Genomic DNA, 20,295 nt, shown 5'->3' on the forward strand with positions numbered 1-20,295 from the left:
CAAATTATTTTGCTTTTTGCTCCTGTACATACTTTGCATATACCTCCTCTTGTACATTGATATTCCTGATTTTCAGAAATTGAATTGGGGAGCACTTTATTTGGTAATGTGTTTTTTTTTTGTTTTTTTTTTTTTTTTGGTTCTTGGTTAGTAAATTTCACCAATCTCTGGGGCAAACCAAGTATATAATCTTATTTTCATTTGTTCTTTGCAAATTTCATGGGTTGGTTTCAAAATAATAATAGTTAATACCTAAAATTGGTTTGATCCCATTTATTTCTAATATTTATTCTTAAGTAATCTAAATTTAATACCTGCTAATTGTAATCTCAATTTAAGCAGTGAGCTAATTATTCCCTTAAGATGGTTTATACGGGAGTGTAGCACATACAAAGGACAAGTTTTGCTCAACAGAGTGATTAAATTTAGTAACCAGATAAGAACATGAAGGGAGAGAATACACGACCTTTTTTATTAGTATTTATATATCAAAGGTAAGCAATATACATTAAAAAAATTTATGGAAAATCCACTTTGAATTATGTAAAATCTTTAAAAGGACGAGATAGGTAAAGTGATGATACAAAATGTGTGTGGCTTCTGATGGAAACTTTTTGGAAAAAAAGTAAAAGATAAAAAATGTTTTTAAAGGTAGCTTCTAAAACACCATGTGTATAAAGGATTTTCTTTTCTTTTTTTTTTTCACTTAAAGACAAGTGCCATTTAGAAAAAAGTTGCCATTTACAGGATCTCTCACAATATTGGATTATTAAATTTCGAAGAACTACCATTTAAGTTGAGCTTGAACAATAAAATCAGCAGCTTTTCTCAGCAGCTGGTATTTTGTGTTTTTCATATTCAGGCAGCAGCCACATAACTGAATTCTGCGACTACAGATGAAGTTTGCTACTCATCAAATCTTGGCAATCGATCTGCAGTGTGATCTTTAATCACTTGCATGTCCCTATATACTTCTTCACCCCAAAGACTGTAGGGTTTCTTGGAGCCCTCCACAAAAACGGTAGGACACTTATTATTACTCTTTCCACCACGCACCCAGCTTTTCACTTTTGAAGCCCCGTATCCATTTAGGATAGGGGAAAAGGGTCGGTCACGTGACAGCAAACTAAGTCCCAAAGCTCGTTCTCCCAACTGCCTGGAGCAAGGGGCTCCCTAAGGCTAGAGATAAATTTGCAACTGTCTCTCTTCGAGAACCTTCCAGAAACGCCGCACTCCAGATTCCAAACACCGCATTCGCAGCAAACACCCTACATAGCAGTTCTGGCTCAGCCCATGCAACAGCACTATGAGTTACAGTTGAAAACAAGGAGGGGTCGCTTCACCGCGCGCACTAATTCCAAAAATCATCTGCGCTTTCCCATCTTCTTGCGTTCCCCAGGACAAGCTGCTAAAGAAAAAAACTTCTTCTCAACACCCAAAATGTGCCTTGAGTACTAAAACGGAAGTCACTTTTACTTTCATGTAGGAGGTTTAGTCACTGTTTTTTTTTCCCTCCCCTTAAATCCTTTAAAGATAGAACTATTTTTTTCTTTCTCATTCCGCGCCGTCTGCGGTGGTGGTGGAGGCGTCGGCGTCGGCGGCGTCGATAACGTCACGACGCTGCGAGGTCGCTGCGCTGCATGGCTGCAGGAAAGAGTCGGAGTTGGAAAGAGGGGGAGGGTTGTACCCCGAAGTGAATATCTCAGTTAGGCCCTGGCGCGGCCTACGCCAGTCCTTTACCCTTTTCAGCCTCTCCGCTCGGTCATGGCTGAACACTCGGCCTCGAGACATCCCGTGCCGCCCATTGAGTCGGGTAAGAGGAGGCGGGAGTTCCCATTTACTCCTCTGTAGCGACCCGGGCTCCCCAGTTGGCTTCTCTGCTGTCTCTTTCCCTGTAGCCGACGGTTTCCCCTGTCGTTCTACCTCTAACTGGCGCGCTCTCTCCCCGGCCCGGCTCAAACCTTGTTTTCCCTTCTTCCCGCAGAGCTCTATTTCCTCATCGCTCGGTACCTGTCCGCCGGTCCTTGCCGGAGAGCAGCCCAAGTAAGTAAAGGGGACAGGCGGTGGGTCCCTCTCTGTTTTTGTTTGCCCCACGCTTCATTATTAGCTGTATCTTCTCCACTTCTTTGGATGGGGGATGGTGGTGGGAGAGGAATCTTGCCTGAAATCCCCTCTCCCCCCCAAAAAAAAAATCTTTTAACCAAGTGTGTTGTTTGTTGCAGGTGCTGGTGCAGGAACTGGAACAGTACCAGGTCTGTACTTCTCTCACATCCTTTCCCTCCCGTCCGTCCCCCCTCCCAACTCTATGGTGTCCCCTCCCCCGTTTCGTGCCCTGTGGGTAGTGCCTTCTCTTTTTAACTCAAAGTTTTGGTGATCCGTGTGCATTTTATTTTCTAGTTACTGCCGAAGAGATTGGATTGGGAAGGCAATGAACATGACTGGAAATATGAGGACTTGGTGAGATTTTTGCATTATACATTGCAGATTTTTAAAAATCCCCTCCCCCCCAAAAAAGACTCAACAGACTTAGATAACTTTGTGAATTTGAAATCCTAGGTGATTCTTAACAAGGAAGGATCATTTATCTGGGCCTGAGGTGGGGAACTTTTTTCTGCCAAGGACCTTTTGGATATAATGTTATTGGTGGGCCAGACAAAATAATCAAGTTAAAAACTCAAGCAGCGGGAGATTGTTGTACCCAGCTTACAGCTCATCGGAGCTTGCAGTTGACTTGGTCAGATGAAATGATTTTTCAGGCCTTATATGGCCTGCAGCTGGACATTCCCCATCCCTGGTCTAGATGGTTTTCATTATCTTTGGGATTTTGATAATGAAACTTTGATCATTAATCTCATACTTTACCTGTTCTTCACTGCTTATTGATGAGTAAAAGTTCATTTCAAGGATCTTGAAATTGGAGAATAATTAGTGTGTTATATGCTTAATAAACATGGGGTATTGTTTTAACTCCTTTGTGGAGATTCTAGAGGATAGGATACTACAGAAATTCTTAGTGAATGTACAAATGATTTCTTTCTAACTTTTCATTGTGTGTGCCTTTAAATGTATTTGAACACAACTAAGGACTTAAATTTTAGGTTCTTTTTTTTTTTTTTTTTTTTTTTTTTTCCATTTTCTTCCTTAGTAAAGTATCACCAATTCAGTTCTTATGTCATGTGTTGGCAGTTTTGTAGGATTAAGCTATGGAATGTATGTGCCAGTACAGTCTGGTCTCAGACACTTATTAGCTGTGTGACCTTGGGCAAAATCACTTGTTTGCCTTAATCTCCTGGAGAAGTAAATGGCAAACTACTCCAATTATCTTTGTCAAGGAAACCTTATAGACAGTATGGTGCATGAGGCTGAATACTATTACCACCACAACAACATATGCACGAAATCACATCTTATTGATGCTAACTAGTTTATTTACAAGATTAAAATAATTATTAAAATAGTCAACCTTGGGGAGCATCTAGGTATTGAAGTAGATAGAGTGTTGGCCCTCTAGTCAGGAACACTTTTCTTAAATTCATAATTAGCCTTGGACACTTACTTGGTGGTGATTGACCCAGGGTCACACAACTAGTAATTGTCTGATACACGTTTGAACTCGGGTCTTTCTGTGTATGTAACACAAGGGTAACCAGGTGGCATAAATAAAATACTGGGCCTGGAGTCAGGAACACCCTAGTTCAAATCCAGACTTATCAGTAGTGTGACCCTGGGAGAGTCACTTCTTATTTGCCTCAGCTTCCTTTTTTGCAAAATGAACTGGAGAAGAAAATGGCAATCCTCTCCAGTACCTCTGCCAAGAAAACTCCAAATGAAGTCACAACGAATTTGACACAATTTAACAACAATACTTAGATTGGAAAAGTTATCGATTATGTTTTAAAGAGAATTAGTGGGTTTGGAGGGAATTACCAGATAAGTAAATATTTAAAAGAATTATTTTGGATAATAAATTTTGTTCCTATACATCTCTTCCTATCTAAATTTTTTATAAGAAGTCTTTTTTTTAAAGGAACTTTTCTATTGATGCATTTTTGATTATCAGTTTTTTTAACTCTATTCCTTCCAGATTGACTCTTCCATTATGACAAAAAAAATTAAGAAACAAATCTAATACAGTAATCACGTTTCAACATATGTACTTTATTCTAACCTAATAATCTTACCTGTTTTTCTGCTGAGGATGAAACTGTTTCATGATCTTCGACTATAGGAAGTTGTATAACTGCTTAGCTTTTTTCCCCTTCTACTTTACAGCAGAGACTAATTACTAAGCAGGGAGAAGAGGGAAGGGAATAATGTTTCTATAGTTCTTTATAGTACCTCATACTATGTGTGAGCCATATTGCTAATCTCTTTTTACAAATATTATCTCACTTGAACCTCACAATAATTCTTAGAAATAGGTGATATCTCCATTTTACAGTTGAGGAAACTGAGACATATTAAGTGACAAATTTATTAAGTATCTAATATTGTATTTAAACTCAGATCTTCTTGAATATAGGATAAGATTTAAAAAAAAATAGCTTTTCATTTTTCCAAGTACATGCAGAGTTTGTTTTTTTACATTTATCTTTGCAAAGCCTTGTCCAAAATTTTGCTCCCTCTCACTTTGCTTAAGATAGCAAGCAATCCAATATAGGCTAAACATGCAATTCTTCTAAACATATTTCCATATTCATCATGCTGTGCAAGAAAACCAGATCAAAAAGGAAAAGGAAAAAAAAAGCAAACAACAAAAAAGATGAAAATGCTATGCTTTGATCCACATTCAGTCTCCGTAGTTCTGTCTCTGGTTGCAGATGACCCTTTCCATCTATTAGAGTTTAGACATAAAAGGGAAGGAGATATGAGATACATAGTAAAGATGGATGGATTGAGTTTTTTGAGGGTGAAGGAAACATGGACAGCTAAGGAGACAAATAACTAAAGTAGGTCAGAAGGTAGGAGTGATTATAGGGGTCAATGTTCTGGAGAAAGGATAGAATGCTATCACTTGTGCAGAGAGAATAGTTTGCACTTGCTAAAGAGAATGGCACTTACCACTTAATGTTAGTGAAAAAGCACATTGTAGCAGTAAACATAGGAGAGGAAGAGGAAAAGCAAAACTATTTTAGATTCACCTTTTTTGTACTATAGAAACTTGGTTTCTGGAAGTTGTGTTTCTCTTATCTTTTCTGGTCCCCTTATACACTATACCAAAAAGAGGATTAGGTATACTTATTGATATTTCCAAATTATTTATCTGCTATATTGTCTTTGAGAATTAGTATTGGACTATATCATCCTATTCAGTTCCTCTTTTTGTTAATCAGTAGGAGCCTTTTACTTGTATTTGTTATTATAACTTTCTCAAGGAATTCAGTATGTGCCTCTGTCTTCATCTCTTCTTTCCTTCCCCCAATCTTTCCGTATATCCTGAATCTTCCTTTCATCCTTGAGGACACATTTATCTCCCCTCAAACTCTTCACCTCATGGTTAATTATGCTCAAATTCCATGATCATTACTTTCCTACATCTCTCTTCATGGATGGTTATATCCTTGATCTTATTATCACTCATTTTGCCTATGTGGTCTTGAACTCTGAAATTACTGATTCCAACCTTCTGCTTCTATTTTCACAATTCTATTCTTCAACACTAAAATTATCAGTCATTCTACTCCTCTTGAGGCTATCATCCTTACTTTAAACTTATTTTCTTCATTATTTTGACCACGTAGTTGTCTTCTAAACTGAAATTTATTGTTCTACAAACAAGTTGCCTGTCATGTGCCAAAAAAAAAAAAAAAAAACATTTGGTTAATCTGCATCAACTTCTTTCTCCTCTTGTTTACTGGCGAATATTAGAGGAAATCACAGTGGTATCACATGGTTCCACTAAAATATAATGAATCCTCCATAGAACATAGCAATTATCTTTCCCTCTTTCTTAATTCTTCACAGCTGCTGTTCCAAAACTGTACTTCTCTATATCAGATTGTGTAAATTTTCTTTGTGATCTCTTGTAATTTACTCAGAAATTGAGATCATTTTTTTATGATCTTCCTTTTAATTCCTTAAGTTACCTGCCAAAACCTCTTTATCATTCCTATTCTCATTGAATCTGTTCTCTGAGAAGGGGTGGCCCTTGCTAAAACTAATCCCCCTCCTTGTGTCCTTGTTCTTATCCATAGTCAGGCTTAAGAGTTCACCATGGTCAATTATTTCCTCTCATTTTCCTCTATTGGCTCCTTTTTTATAACTTATAAACATGCGCATATCTCATTCTTCAAGAAAAAAAAACAAAACAAAACATTCTTCTCCATCTCCTCTGTTTTACATTCCTATAAGATAGCCTATTTCTCACATGAACATAGACTAATGATAATTAGAAGGGTTGTGGCCATTTTAGTCCAACCAGTAAATGAAAGGAAACTCAATATAACGTACTCATCAAATCCAGCCTTTGCTTGAAGATTTCAAGGTGAGAATCTTCTCTTATTTTTTTAATTTTTTATTAATTTTATAATTATAACTTTTTTTTTTTTTAGACAGTACATATGCGTAGATTTTTTTTTTTTTTTTTTTTTTTTTTTTTTTTTCCTTTTCAACATTATCCCTTGTACTCCCTTCTGTTCGGAATTTTTCCCCTCCTTCCCTCCACCCCCTCCCCTGGATGGCAGGCATTCCCATACATATTAAATATCTTATAGTATATCCTAGCTACAATATATATGTGCAGAACCGAATTTTTTTGTTGTTATTGCAAAGGAAGAATTGTATTCGGAAGGTAAAGATAATCTAGGAAGAAAAACAAAAAAATGCGAACAGTTTACACTCATTTCCCAGTGTTCCTCGAGAATCTTCTCTTATTTAGGCAGTCTGTTTAACTTTTAGAGAGCATGAATTGTAAGTTTTTCCTGATTTCATGCTTACATTTGTCTATTTGCAACATCTACCTATTTTTTCTTTTTCTGGCCAATCAGAATATATTTTATCTACATGATAACCCTTCAGATACTTGTACACAGTTAGTTAACAAGTTAAATTTGAGTCTGGTATTGGATCATTTCTGAAACAGTGACTTTCTTATCATTTAATCCCTATTTTCATTTTGACAAGAATTGAAATACTTGAAGAAAAAACTTTGCTAAAATCTTTTAAATTTTTAAAATTAGTTTTGAACAAAAACACAGACAAAATTTTTTTTGTATACAGTACAATCTAAAAAGAGTTCAGTAAGAAATCGTGAATTTCATTTTCACACTATTGACTTAAAAAAAACCAAACTATTGAATGCTATACATTGTTTTTAAGGCTACCCTCCTTTTCTGTGCTTCCTTCATAGTTTTATTTTTTCTCTGCTGTGCACTTGTTTCTTTTCCTCCCCTCCCTCCCTCCCTTCCTCCCCATTCATCCTATAGAAGGCTACTACCATTAGATACACATAAGTGTATTTATCATATCAATATTTCTATTTATCATTTCTTCGGAGATGGACATAAGTCCTTTGAAGTTTAATTCATTTTGAGTATTATACTCAGTCTTTCAAAGTTGATTTTGGGATAGTTTTCTACTACACTATAGTAGAAACATTCATTTCATATTGCTCATTTCACTCTTCATTATTTCATGCAGGTCTTTCCATGTTTTTCTAAAATCAGTGAACTCAATCATTTCTTATAACACAGTAGTATTCCATCACAATCTTATACCCCAGTTTGCTAACCATTGACCCACTTGAAGGACATTACTTTAATTTGCAGTTCTTTGCCACTACAAAGAGAGCTGTTATATCTGATTGCTCATTGTCTCAGGGAGGGTAAAGGGAAGGAAGAAGGAAGAGAGAAAATTTGGAATTCCAGATTTTAAGTAATTTTTTTTTTTTACTAGGACATTTCTTACTATCTCCTTTTGCAGCATTTTGTGGGTGATATATAGAAATGCTGATTTTATATGAGTTTATTTTATATCCTGCTACTTTATTAAAATTATTGTTTCCATTTTTTAGTTGAATCTTTAGAATTATCCAAGTATATTGTTATATCATCTGCAAAAAGAGATGTTTATTACTTAATTGACCATTCTGATTTCTTCAATTTGTTTTTTTCTCTTAATTGGTATTCTAGCATTTCTAATGCCATGTTGAAGTGACAGTGGACATTGTTTCATTCATGACTTTCCTGGGAAAAACTTCTACTTTATCCCCTTACAAATAACGCAGATAACAAATACAAATAATGGTTTTAGGTAGATACTTATTATAATGTTAAGGAAAAACCTACTTATATCTATGCTTTCAAGTATTTTTAATAGAAATAGGGGTTGTCTTTTTCTGCATTTGTTATAATTAAGATTTTTTTGTTGCCTTTGTTAATGACATAATGAAGTATGTAAAGTTTTACTTATTGAATCATTCATTGCATTTGGTCACAATGTATAATTTTTATAATATGTTATACTCTCCTAGCTTGCATTTTATTTAGGATTTTTGCATTCATATTCGTTAATGAAATCTATAGTTTTTTCTCTGATTTTGCCCAGCCCAATTTAAGTATCAATACCATATTTTATTTTATAAAAGGAGTTTGATAGTATGCCTTCTTTGCCTGATATTTCAAATAATTTATTTAATATTGGATTTAGTTGATCTTTAAATATTTGGCAGAATTCACTTATAAATCAATCTTGTTCTGATGCTTTTTTTTTTTTTTAAGTTCATTTATGGTTTGTTCAATTTCTTTTTCTAAAAAAGTTTATTAGATATTCTATTTCCTCTTTTGTTAATATAGTTTATATTTTCTTCCATTTCACTTAAATTATTTAATATATGGAAATATAATTGGACAACTTGTAATTTTAGTCTAATTTTAATACCAGTGATTGTTTTCTTCTGATTTTAAATCATATTCACCAGTAGTTTATTTTATTGTTGTTTTTTTCCCCCCATAAAACCAACTCTTATTTTTATTTATTCAATGGTTTTCTTATACTCAATTTTATTATTTTCACCTTTAATTTTTAGGACTTCCCAATTTGGTATTTAATTGGGGGTTTTAAATTCTTTCCCTCATTTATTTGCTCTTTCTCTGTTTTATTTATATAAACATTTAAAGGTACACATTTTCTCTTAATGCTTTTTCAATATATTTCATAGGTTTTGAAAAGTAGTCTCAGTATTGTCATTCTTTTTAATGAAATTATTGTTTCTATGATTTGTTCTTTAACCCTTTTATTCTTTTAGATTTAAGATTAAATTAGTTTTTAAGGTGTTTTTTCATAGTTCCTTTTTAAATAGAATTTTTATTGCATCATGAGTTGAAAAGGATGCATTTCTATTTTTCTGTATTAACTATAATGTTTTTATTTCCTCATATATGGCTTTTTTTTTTTTTTTTTTTTTTTGGTAAGATATGAATCCTTGAAAAAAGGTTTATTTATTCCCACTTAATCCTCTTTAAATATTTATCATATGTAGCTTATCTAAGATTCTATTCACTTTGATTTTTCCTAATTTTTTTTGGTTAGATTTACCTAATTTTAAAGGAGAAAGGTTAAGGTCCTCAACTCTTTAAATTTCTATAATTCTTTACCTCTTTTGTTAAAAATTTAGATGCTATAGTATTTGGTGCATATAGGTTTTAGTACTAATATTGTTGCCTTGTCTGTCATGCCTTTTGTCATCATGGAGTTTCCCTATTTCTTTTAATTGAATTTATTTTACCTTTAACTTTGTTGGAAATCAGAATTTCTTTCCCTGTTTATTTTGTAGCTCAAGTCTAATAAATAGTACTTTAGTCCTTATTTTGATTATTTCTGCATAAATCATTTTTAAATGATTCTTTTAAATAACATTGTTAGATTCTGATTTTTAAAATCCATTCTGCTGTTCTTTTTCATTTTGGGGGATGAATTCATCTCATTCACCTTCACAGTTATAATTACTAGTTGTATATTCCCATCCTTCTTATTTTTCCTTACTATTTGTTCTTCTCACTCTATTTTTACCTTATCTTTACATGTCTAATTTAATTCTAACCACTACCCCCCCTAATCCATCCTTTTTTTAAATAATCCCTCCCTTATTCTCTCTTCTTAGCCTTCTATTCTCTCATCTATCCATCCCTCTAAAAATCTCTCCCTTTTCTTCCTTCCATTTTCCTTCTTGAGCTATATGCCCTTTTAGAAGTCTTTCCCTTATCCTGGCTCCTTGCTCCTCTATTTATATTTAGGAGACTTTTATTCCCTTCTAGATGTTTTGATGAGATTAAAGTTAGGTCCATCTCTACCTATTTGCACTATAACAGCTCTTCCTTTTTATGTCTTGTTTTTAATAATTACTCCAGTTTACTTTTCCATATCAAGTTTTAATTTTTGAAGTCATCCCATCATAATCAACTCAACACTGGACTTTCTATGTATGTTCTTTCCAACTCCCCAAGTAATGATATCATTCTTAGGAGTACAGATAACATTTTTCTATAAAAGAAGTGAACAGGTTGATCTATTGAGTCCCTATAGTCGATCTTTAATGTTTACTTTGTTTTTCCTAAGTTTTCCATTGAGTTCTTTTTTTTTTTTTTTCCCCCCCTCACAAATACCTGCAAGTCTTTCAATTCATTAAATACCTTTTATTTTTCCCCTTCGGTATCATATTCAGCTTTGCTGGGTAAGTTATTCTTAGTTGCATATTAAAATGATTTGTTCTTTGAAATGATAAGTTCCAAATGTTTCAGTCTTTTAATGTAGAAGCTGCCAGATCTTGTCTAGCTCTATAATATTTAAATTGTAGGGTTTGTTTGTTTGTTTTTTTGGTTTTGGTGCTTATATTTTCTCCTTGACCTGAGAAGTTAAAAACTTGGCTGGAATATTGCCATGAGATTTCATCTTGGAGTGTCTTAGGTAGCAATCAATGGATTTTTTTTTTTTCCTACTTCTGTGTTACCTTCTCATTCTAGAACTTCAGGAAAATTGTCCATGATTATTTCTTTTAATATATCTAGATTCTTTTTTTGATTATAACTCTGTTGGTTCAATAAATCTCTCTGTTTTCCAGATCTATTATTTTTCTAATGGAAATGTTTTACAGTGTCTTCTATTTCATTTTTTTGACTTTATTTGATAATTTTTTGATGTATTGTAAGTCATTAGTTTTCCCTTGTCTGATTCTAGTTTTTAAGAAGTTATTTTCTTCCTTAAAGTTTTTGATCTCTTTCCAGTTGGTTGGCTATCTTTTCATAATTTTATTGATTTTCTTGGATTGCTCTCATTTTTTGCCTTGTTTTTCTTTAATCTCTCTCATTTGATTTTTAACATCCTTTTTAAACTCCTCAAAGAATTCTTTTTGGGCTTGTGATTATATGAACTTTTTTTTTTTTTTTTTTTTTTTTTAAGTAGGTGTGTTTGTTTTTTTAACTTCATCTTCTAAGTGTGAATTCAGGTTTTTTCTATCACCATAATAACTGTCTGTGATTGGGTTGTTGGGTTCTTTTCTCTAATATGCACTCACTCATTATGTATTTATTTGTACATTCAATAGTTTATTTTAGTATATTATAGGTTCTAGTCCCAGGGTGTGTGCAGGAATGGGGATGGAAGGATAGGGGTGATGGCTCAGGCTTCAGATTTTGGTACGTTGTTTTCTAAGCACTATCTCATGGCCTTACCTCAGGCTTTCTACTCTGACTCTGAGCCACTTCTAGGACTTTCAGCTACAGTGTTAGCACAAACACTCTTGTTCCCTTTTAATGTCCTCTTTTCAATTGCAAGCTTCAACTAACACATTTGTCCTGCAAGCTAAACCAGCAACTCCCCTCTCCTGCAAGCTCACGGTACCAGCTATCACACTTACTACAGCCCTAGGCCATGTCTGGTGAGCACACCTTTGCCTGGTGTCCTGCAACAGTAGAGCATCCTTTAACCTTCCAGTGCCTAATTGTCTCATCTCCATACTATGAAGCTAACTTTCCTGAAGCTGAAATGGCTACCAGATCCATTTGCACTGCAGCCTGTTTGTTGATTCAGCAGAGTATGCCTAAAGGTGTTTCCACCTCAGTCCTGCCTATTCTGGAAGTTAGGTCTTTTCCTGAAGTCCTCCCCAGTTGTCTTAGGAATACAACTTCTTTATCCCAACTTTTGATTATTTATGTGATTTAATAGTTTACTTTGATGTGACGTTTTACGATGTTTTACATTGTTTGTGGGAAAGTTTTTGAGAGCCTGCTACTTTCTGTCTTAATTCCACCATTGTCTTCTCAGAATCTTGCTTTGCTAAAATCTAAGTAAATTATATCCTGGCATTCCCATCATCTACTAATTTAAAAAGAAAATGGGATCGTCTATTGTGATTTGTTTTTGATGCAACCATGCTAGTATTTTATAATTCCTTTTTTTTTTTCTAAACATTTACAAACTAATTTTTTAAATAAACCATTTTCTCAGGAATCAAAGTTAAATTCTTTGATCTGTAGTTTGCAGATTGTGCTCTTTTCCCTTTTTTGAAAATTGGGACATTTGTCTTTTTTCAAACTAATACTGCTACTGTTTTCTGTAATTTTTAAAATGTCATGGAATTATAGCTTAGTCGTTACATCTATTTAGGACTCAAGGATATAGTTAAATTGATCCAGGTGCCTTGCATTAATCAAGACCAATGAGGTAGTTTCATTATTTTTTGATTATTTGGCTTGGGTATTAATCACTTGTTAAGTAACTTTGGTTCTGTTATTTCCAATATAAAGATCATTCTTTGCAAAGAAAACAAAATAAAAATTTAGTGGTTTTTCCCTTTATTTTGTTATTTGTCAGGTGCTCCAAATAGAGGTCTCGTTGCTTTGTTGATCTTCTAATACAGCTTTTTAAAAATCCCTTTTTGTTCTAGTCCACTTCCCTTGCCAGCTTCAGCTCATTCTGAACTTCAACTTTCCTGACAGTTTTTTAAAACATTATTTTCCATTACTTATTCTTATTTGTCTTTTTAAAATTTTAAGATGATGAATTACTTTTGTGTCTACATTAATCTCTTCAGACACATTTCACTTTTCATTCTTATTGGAATTTTTTTCTTTTGTGTTTTAGAATTTCATTCTTGTGCTTATCCCATTTCTCCTGGGTTGACTTTCACTGAAGCATTCCTTTTGAAGCAGGAAATCCTATTTGTATTCTAATACCCTCTGGACTCTTTGATACTTGCTTTGCCAGAATATAGGGTTTCTACCCTAGTTTAACTTTTTTGATGTTCTCTACTTCTGTTGCCTAATTTATAGATGTAAAGAGGTTGTGGCTTGTTCAGAGTAACAGAGTAGGACATACCTTCTGATTCCAGGGATGGTATTAACTTTCCAAAAATTGGTGGAAATGCCACATTAAGAGAAAATTTTTAGTGATTTTTTTTTTTTTTTTTTATGAAAATAATGTGGGAAAATTGTATTGGACTCAGCAGTGATGAGGCCTATTTGATGTTAGGTTGAAACATAAGTCTACAAGCACGTTAAAAATGTGGCCCTCAAGTAATTTTGACCCTTGAATACTCTAGGTAATAACTTTTGTTGAGAAATATGAGTAAGGAGCTATGTATAGCTTTCAAGTTGTTTGATTATCCAAAAACAAATTCATGCATAATAATTTAAAGGTTTTTATTTTTATGTGTTACGAATCTAAGAGCTATAAAGAATTTTACCAATAAGTTTGTGCTTTTATTGTTTGAGATTTATTATAAAATTTCAAATTTTATTTGTAATAAATAAATACCATATGAGAAAATTATTTGTGTAGTTTTTTTATAAAAACTTATCAATGAAGAGGTTGACATTTTTATGTAAAAAGGAATGACCTTTGCTTCATAAAGTTGGGAAAAACATTGCTTTACTGCTTATAAGCAGGTTTAGAGTACAGGGAAGATGTTGATACCTTCTAAAGTTTATTCGGTGAAAAACTATTTCCTTAATTGCTATGCCTTTCTGAGTGTAATAACTAAGATTAGAAGAGAGATTACAACTTGCTTAATTTTATATATAGTAAGTAAATACAGCCTTTATTTAGTAGACTGCTGAAAACTCTAGTATTAAAAACAATCTATGGTATAGAATTTGGACATTTTGGACATACTGCTCTGTGTGTGATATAATTTGTTGGAAAATGCATGAATTCATATATACTGTAAAGTGCCCACTTTGACTAAAACAATTGGGTGAAATATAATAGTTTGATTTCTTGTCATCTCATCTTTATATACTATGTGGGTTTTGAGGTATAAAGCTGAAGAGTGTAGGTGTGACAGTAGGCCCACACTATATAGACATTGAGGATATCTTAATGAATGAGTGCATCTCACTTGACTGCTTTACTATTTATGATCTATTAAGTCAATAAACATTTATTAAGTGGTTATTATGTGGCAGACACTCTGCTAAGTCCTGGGAATAGAAATACAAGTAAAAAAGAGAGACTTTTTTTTCTTCAAGGAGCTCATATATGAATGGAGGAAGACAGTACATAAACAAAGAGATGAAGTAGGGTGGATAATGGCAGAGAAAGTCTGTAGAATCAGGAATGTAGACCTGAGTATCTTCTATAAAATGGAAGGTCTGGAGAGAACCAGCCAATCATGAGGGGAGAGGCTGAAGGATTAACTATGCCTCCAGGAGCTCTTGGAGCTCTTCCCAGTTGCTTTAATCTCAGATGATGGAGAAAACATGTTAATAGTTTAAACCTTTACCCTGCTTGCAAGAATGTCTCCTTTCATCCTTTCATTTAAAAAAAAAGTTTAATTATGACTTTTTGATTTTTTTTTTTTTTTTTAGTCAATTTGATCATGGGGGATCCCTGATGTCATGTTGTACAAGATGGTGTACAGTCTGACATTCTATGTCCCCCCAAAAAGTAAGGATGAATAATCAACTCCTGCCTGGTAAAGTTCTTCATGCCAACCAGGATTTCTATCTTCCTTCATGGTCATAGATCTGACTCCATTTTGACAAATTGGTCTTCTTCCTTCTTACAAAGTGATTTGTCTTTCCTAATCACAGTTCATTTTCATTATGTCTCTGAGTTCCGGGATCAGATTTTTTTTTTCCCTTGAGGCTGAGGTTAAGTGACTTGCCCAGGGTCACATAGCTAGGAAATGTTGTGTCTGAGACCATATTTGAACTCCGGCTCTCCTGAATTCAGGGCTGGTGCTCTATCCACTGTGCCACCTAGCTGCCCCAGGTTGGATATTTCTTGAAGAAATTTCCCTAACAAATTAGTTCCATGCCAGCAAGAAAGGGGACCATCTAGTCCAGTGGTTTCTCTGCTTATTCTTTGCTTCCATCTCTCCCTTCTTCCAGCTTTTATAGTACCTTATTCATGAGGACAAATTGCTTTTCTGCATAGTTCTGCTTGATCACTTTGAGCCGATTCTTTCTCCCTCCTTATGCAGTTGACTAGGCCTACAGAGTCCTTGTCTTTTCTGAGAACTCCACACACACTGATTCACCCCAGTAGCTTGGCTTTTCCCACCTTCAGGTCATTCTCACTATTCCCTACTAGAAAAGGTTTGGAGGAACGAAGGGGTTGTATTTGATAGAGCCTACCTTGCTTTTTAACATGAGAGTTGAAACTACATAGGTGTGGAGTGTGTATTCTTAATCTGGAAGGAATGGGATTTCTATAGATAATTTATTGGCATTCTTGACTTCTAGATGAATGTGAAGGCAAATTAACCTGCCTCTACCAGGAGAAAGTGGAAGCCCTTAGCAAAGATTTCTTAACCAGAGATTTGATACTGCCTTCTCTAATCCTGACAGGGCTTCTAAGAAGGGCAGTGTGGGATACATTGGTATGTGACTTGGTAGTGTGGGAAACATTGAGATGGGAGTGTGGTACAAGAGAGGTTCTGGTATTGACTACTATTAGAACAGACTTTATGACAAGGGTCATAAATGACTCATGATTGGTGACTACACTAAAAGTGTTATCTGTGTTATCTTTGTCTCTTCTGTTTCTGATGCTATCTCTTTTTTGTCACCACTTTTATCCATTATCCCCAATGTTATCCACCCTGTAGAAGATTAGTACTTGTTTTGTTTGTTGGGACTTAGGCTGCAGCCATTGACACGGCTTCTTTGTTGGTTAGGGCATAAAAAGGCCCATAGGCATTATTATCATGACTTGATAGATGTTCTATTGCAGAGCAAATCAACACACCCTATTATTGACCAGATATGTTTAAAGATGGAGACAAAGACCTTGCAGCTCTTCAGTTTCTACTTTGGTTTTGATCTGAAGTGAGAGAGCAGTGTCCTTGCTGAATATCCTTTTCATGAAGCGACTAAATAAATTGACACATCGTCTATGAGCATCTCACTTCATTCCAATCTTTAACCTTAATCATTAGACTAGCTGGCTTGACCTTAACCTACAACAGGGTAACACAGTAATTAATTTCAAGTATTTGAATGATTGATATATAGAAGAGATTAGCTTTGTTCTTCATTACCCTTGAGGACAGAATTAGAATAAGTTGAATTTGTGAAGACAACTTGGATTTGAAAATCTTATTAAAATGAAAAACTGCAAAAATGGAAGAGATCACCATTGGAGCTTGGGACCCCTCCACTGGAGATTCTCAGGCAGAGATTATATTATTAGGTATGATATGGTGGGAATTTTTGTTGAAGTATGTTTTAGAATAAACAGCCTTTGAAATTACTCCCAACCAAAATTTATTTATTTATTTTTTTTCCATTTTTCTGTTTTAGCCCATTGATCTTTCTGGATCCTATCATCCATCATTTTAGATATTCTTTAAAATTTTGTCATGTAAATTTGATAAACATGCTTTTGTTTAAAATGTTTCACATCATGGGATATGCAAGGACATATTCTTAGATACTAAAGGAAATAAAAAAGCTAATGAGAAGAGTGCCTTAACAAAATTGGCCAATCGGGAAAGGAGGTACAAAAGTTCACTGAGGAAAATAATGCCTTGAAAATTAGAATTGAGCAAATGGAAGTTAATGATTTGAGGAAAAAAATCAAAAAAATAAAGCAAAAAAAAAAAAGAAAAGAAAAGAAAAAATAGGGAAAAAAAGTGAAATATCTCAATGAAAAAACAACTGACCTGGAAAGTAGATCCAGGAGCAATAATTTTAAAATTATTGGTTTATCTGAAAGTCATGATTATAAAGAACTTGGACATCATCTTTCAAGAAATTATTGAGGAAAACTGTTCTGCTATTATACAACTAGAGAGTAAAATAGGATCCACTGATTAGCTTCTGAAAGAGATCCCCAAATGAAAACTTATTAAGTATAGTGGAGCCACAGTCAGGATCACATGAGATTTAGCAGCTTCTACATTAAAGAACTGGAGGGCTTAAAGAGTTTATAATCCAAGAATCACCTATCCAGCAAAACTGAGTATAATCCTTCAGGGTCCAAGGTGGACAATTAATGAAATAGAGGATTTTCAAATATTTGTGATGAAAAGACCAAAGCTGAATAAGAAATTTGATTTTCAAATATAGGATTCAGGAAAAGGAAGGGTAAATTAATCAGGAAAATGATATAAGGGACTTAAATTAGATCATCTATTTACATTCTTACATGAGAGGATGATACTTGTTATTCATAAGAACTTTTTTTTTAGAGCAGTTGGGAGTACAGATAGAATGAGTGCAATTTGAATATGAAGGGATAATATCTTAAAAAGTAATGAAGTTAAGTGGTGTAGTGGGAGAAAGGGAAAGGGAGAAGTGGAATGGTATGAATTATCTACCATAAAGAAAGAGGCAAGAAAAAGCTTTTGACATGGAGATGAAGAGAAAAGGAGAGGGTGAAATCTACTCTTATCAGAATTGGCTCAAAGAAGAGGTAAGATATATACATAGAAATCTATCTTACCCTAAAGGAAAATAGGGAAATGGGATGCAGGAAGGGAGGAAGGTGATGAAAGAAAGGACATATTAAGGGAAGGAGTGGCAAGTAGCAAAGCACTTTTGATGGAGGGACAAAGTAGAGAGAATAGAATTAATGGGGAGAAATAGTTAGCAATAATTATTTTTAAAAATATTTTTGAAGCAAGATTCTTTGATAAGACCTTATTTTTGAATCATAGGAGGAATGGAATCAAATTTATTAAAAAAAATGAGCCATCACCCAATTGATAAGTGATCAAAAGATATGATCTATGTTAAAAGGCAATAAATTCATGCATGTCCTTTGACCTAGCAATATCACTACTAGTCATGAAAGATTTAAGTGCTACATGTTTTCTTTCACATAACTTTTATGGAAAACTTCACATGTGGTTTTTTAATGGGGACTTGGGGTAGGGATAAGGGAGAGAATTCAGAACTCAAAAGTTTAAAAAAAAGAATGTAAAAAAAGTTTTAAATGTAACTGGGGATAAATAAAAATTAAAAAATAGTTTAGCCATGAAATGGTAAGTTTTCTTGAAGCCTTTATTAACTTATTCTCTTTAAGCTTTATACCTTGTTGAAGAAAGGTATATTTCATTCATACAATTAAGTAGCAGAGCATTTGGCAAATTTTAATAACTATAATAAGAAAATTTAATAATTCTAAGTAGTTTCATTTTATCACTCATGTTCTCAAAATTTCTAGTCATTTCAATTGCTTTAAGTACTAGTTGGAATATGCTAAAATATCCTTGATTTTGTTGATTTGAGAACAAATTTCCCCCCTTCAAAAAAAAGGGCTATCAAGTTGGCAATGAATTTTTTTTTTTTTTTTTTTTTTTTTTTATAAAAAGGAGAAAGTGTTTCAAAGAAAAAAAGTTTAATTATGAAGGAGAGAGAATGGTAGCTAATGGGGAATGATAAGAACAAATGAGAGTTTTTAAAGAATGGGGTTGAATGGGCATATTTGTAGGTAGCAGCCATTTACTGAGGAGAGATTGAAGATTAGTGAGAGAATTGGGAGTACTGGTGTTAATCTTGAAAAAGGCAAGATGGATTAGGAATCTTGGTAAGATGAGTCTTCTCTTCATATGAAATAGGGATTCAGGAGTAAATCACAAGAGAAAAACATCTGAGTAATTTGAGATAAAAGAGGAGCTCTTGGTCAGTTGTCTTTTTTTTTTCTTTTTTTAAAAATTTTTATTAAAGTTTGAGAGGAGATCCTTTGCTGAGAATTTCAGGATACCTCAGGAGAGATTACATAAAGGATTTGATATATATCCTATGATGAGTGTAAATTGATTAGTGAGATGTAACAGGATTGCCTTGCTGCAGTGATGACCTGGTTGAAAGTGTGTAACTCATTTGTAGTGGGCTCAAGCATGGTTTCATGGTTTTCTTCGGCTCTTTTTAGCAGCAATATTGGACATATTTATTGTCCTTTAGATATCTGAAATTTTTCATGTTAAAACCTTTTCCCTCATCCCTTATCCTTGATTCCTCATTCTCATTTCATGAATCCAATCAGTTGCCAATTTTGTCTTGGCAATGTTTCTTATATATGTACCTTTTTTTTCTCAAAAAAAGCCACTAGTTCAGCCTTCATCATCTTACCCTTGGACTTTTGAAGTAGTGGTAGTTTTCTAATTGATTTCCCTTCAAGTCTATTCATTCAAATTCATTCTTCACATACATGCTAAAATAGTTTTCTTAAAAATCTGTGTTATTCACCTACTTAATAAGCTCCCATGATTCCTTACTTTATTTAGACTCAAATGGAAACTTTATTTAATTTTCCTTTGGGGGGCGGGGAGTGTGTGTGTGAGACATTTGGGGTTAAGTGACTTTCCCAGGGTCACACAACAGTTAACATGTTAAGGCTGAATTTTATCTCAGGTCCTCCTGATTCAGGATCCATGCTCTGACCACTGTGCTAATTAGTTGCCCCAACTTTGGTTAACTTTCATAAAACCTAGCATCTTGCTATTTTTCCAGTCTTCTTGTATATGTATAGATCCCTCTCCTGATCTAGCTACATTGAGCATTTTCTCTGTCTCCATATTTTTCCTTCCTCTACCACCACTATTGATCTTCCTGATTTTCTATAACTAAAATCTCACCTACATTCTACTAAAATCTCTTAACTGTAGTGCCTTCCCTCTGTTAAATATTTCCTGTTTATCTTGTATATAGCTTGATTTCAACATATTTGAGGACAGGGACTATCTTTGTGAATGGTTAGCACCTAATTGGCACTAAATATTTATTGATAGATTGATATATATAATGGCCTTTTTGTTCATATATGAAACTATTGCTTGTAACCATATTTTTACATTGGTCATCCCTATTCCTGCAATTCTCTTCATAGACTTCAGAATCTGATATCCTTAAA

The 20,295-nt window shown here is 33.9% G+C and overlaps 1 protein-coding gene across 5 annotated transcripts in view; it reads left to right on the forward strand.

Moving 5' to 3' along the window:
• The first annotated feature begins 451 nt into the window (after positions 1-451).
• BRWD1 (bromodomain and WD repeat domain containing 1) overlaps positions 452-20,295 on the forward strand; it is a 200,572-nt gene continuing 180,728 nt past the window's right edge. For 3 of the 5 annotated variants that reach the window (XR_012487991.1, XM_074300514.1, XM_074300510.1), the window contains exons 1-4: positions 452-1,813; positions 1,985-2,043; positions 2,223-2,252; positions 2,398-2,457. Coding sequence is in view for 2 of the 5 variants with exons in the window: in XM_074300514.1 (XP_074156615.1) it covers positions 1,765-1,813; positions 1,985-2,043; positions 2,223-2,252; positions 2,398-2,457 (198 nt within the window). In the remaining 3 variants the exon portion in view is untranslated. Of the gene's footprint in view, positions 1,814-1,984; positions 2,064-2,222; positions 2,253-2,395; positions 2,458-20,295 lie in introns of those variants that run through there. The other 2 variants (XM_074300511.1, XM_074300512.1) reach the window with 2 other exon arrangements.

Source organism: Sminthopsis crassicaudata, chromosome 3 (genome assembly GCF_048593235.1).
Source record: "Sminthopsis crassicaudata isolate SCR6 chromosome 3, ASM4859323v1, whole genome shotgun sequence".
Taxonomy (NCBI): Eukaryota; Metazoa; Chordata; class Mammalia; order Dasyuromorphia; family Dasyuridae; genus Sminthopsis; species Sminthopsis crassicaudata.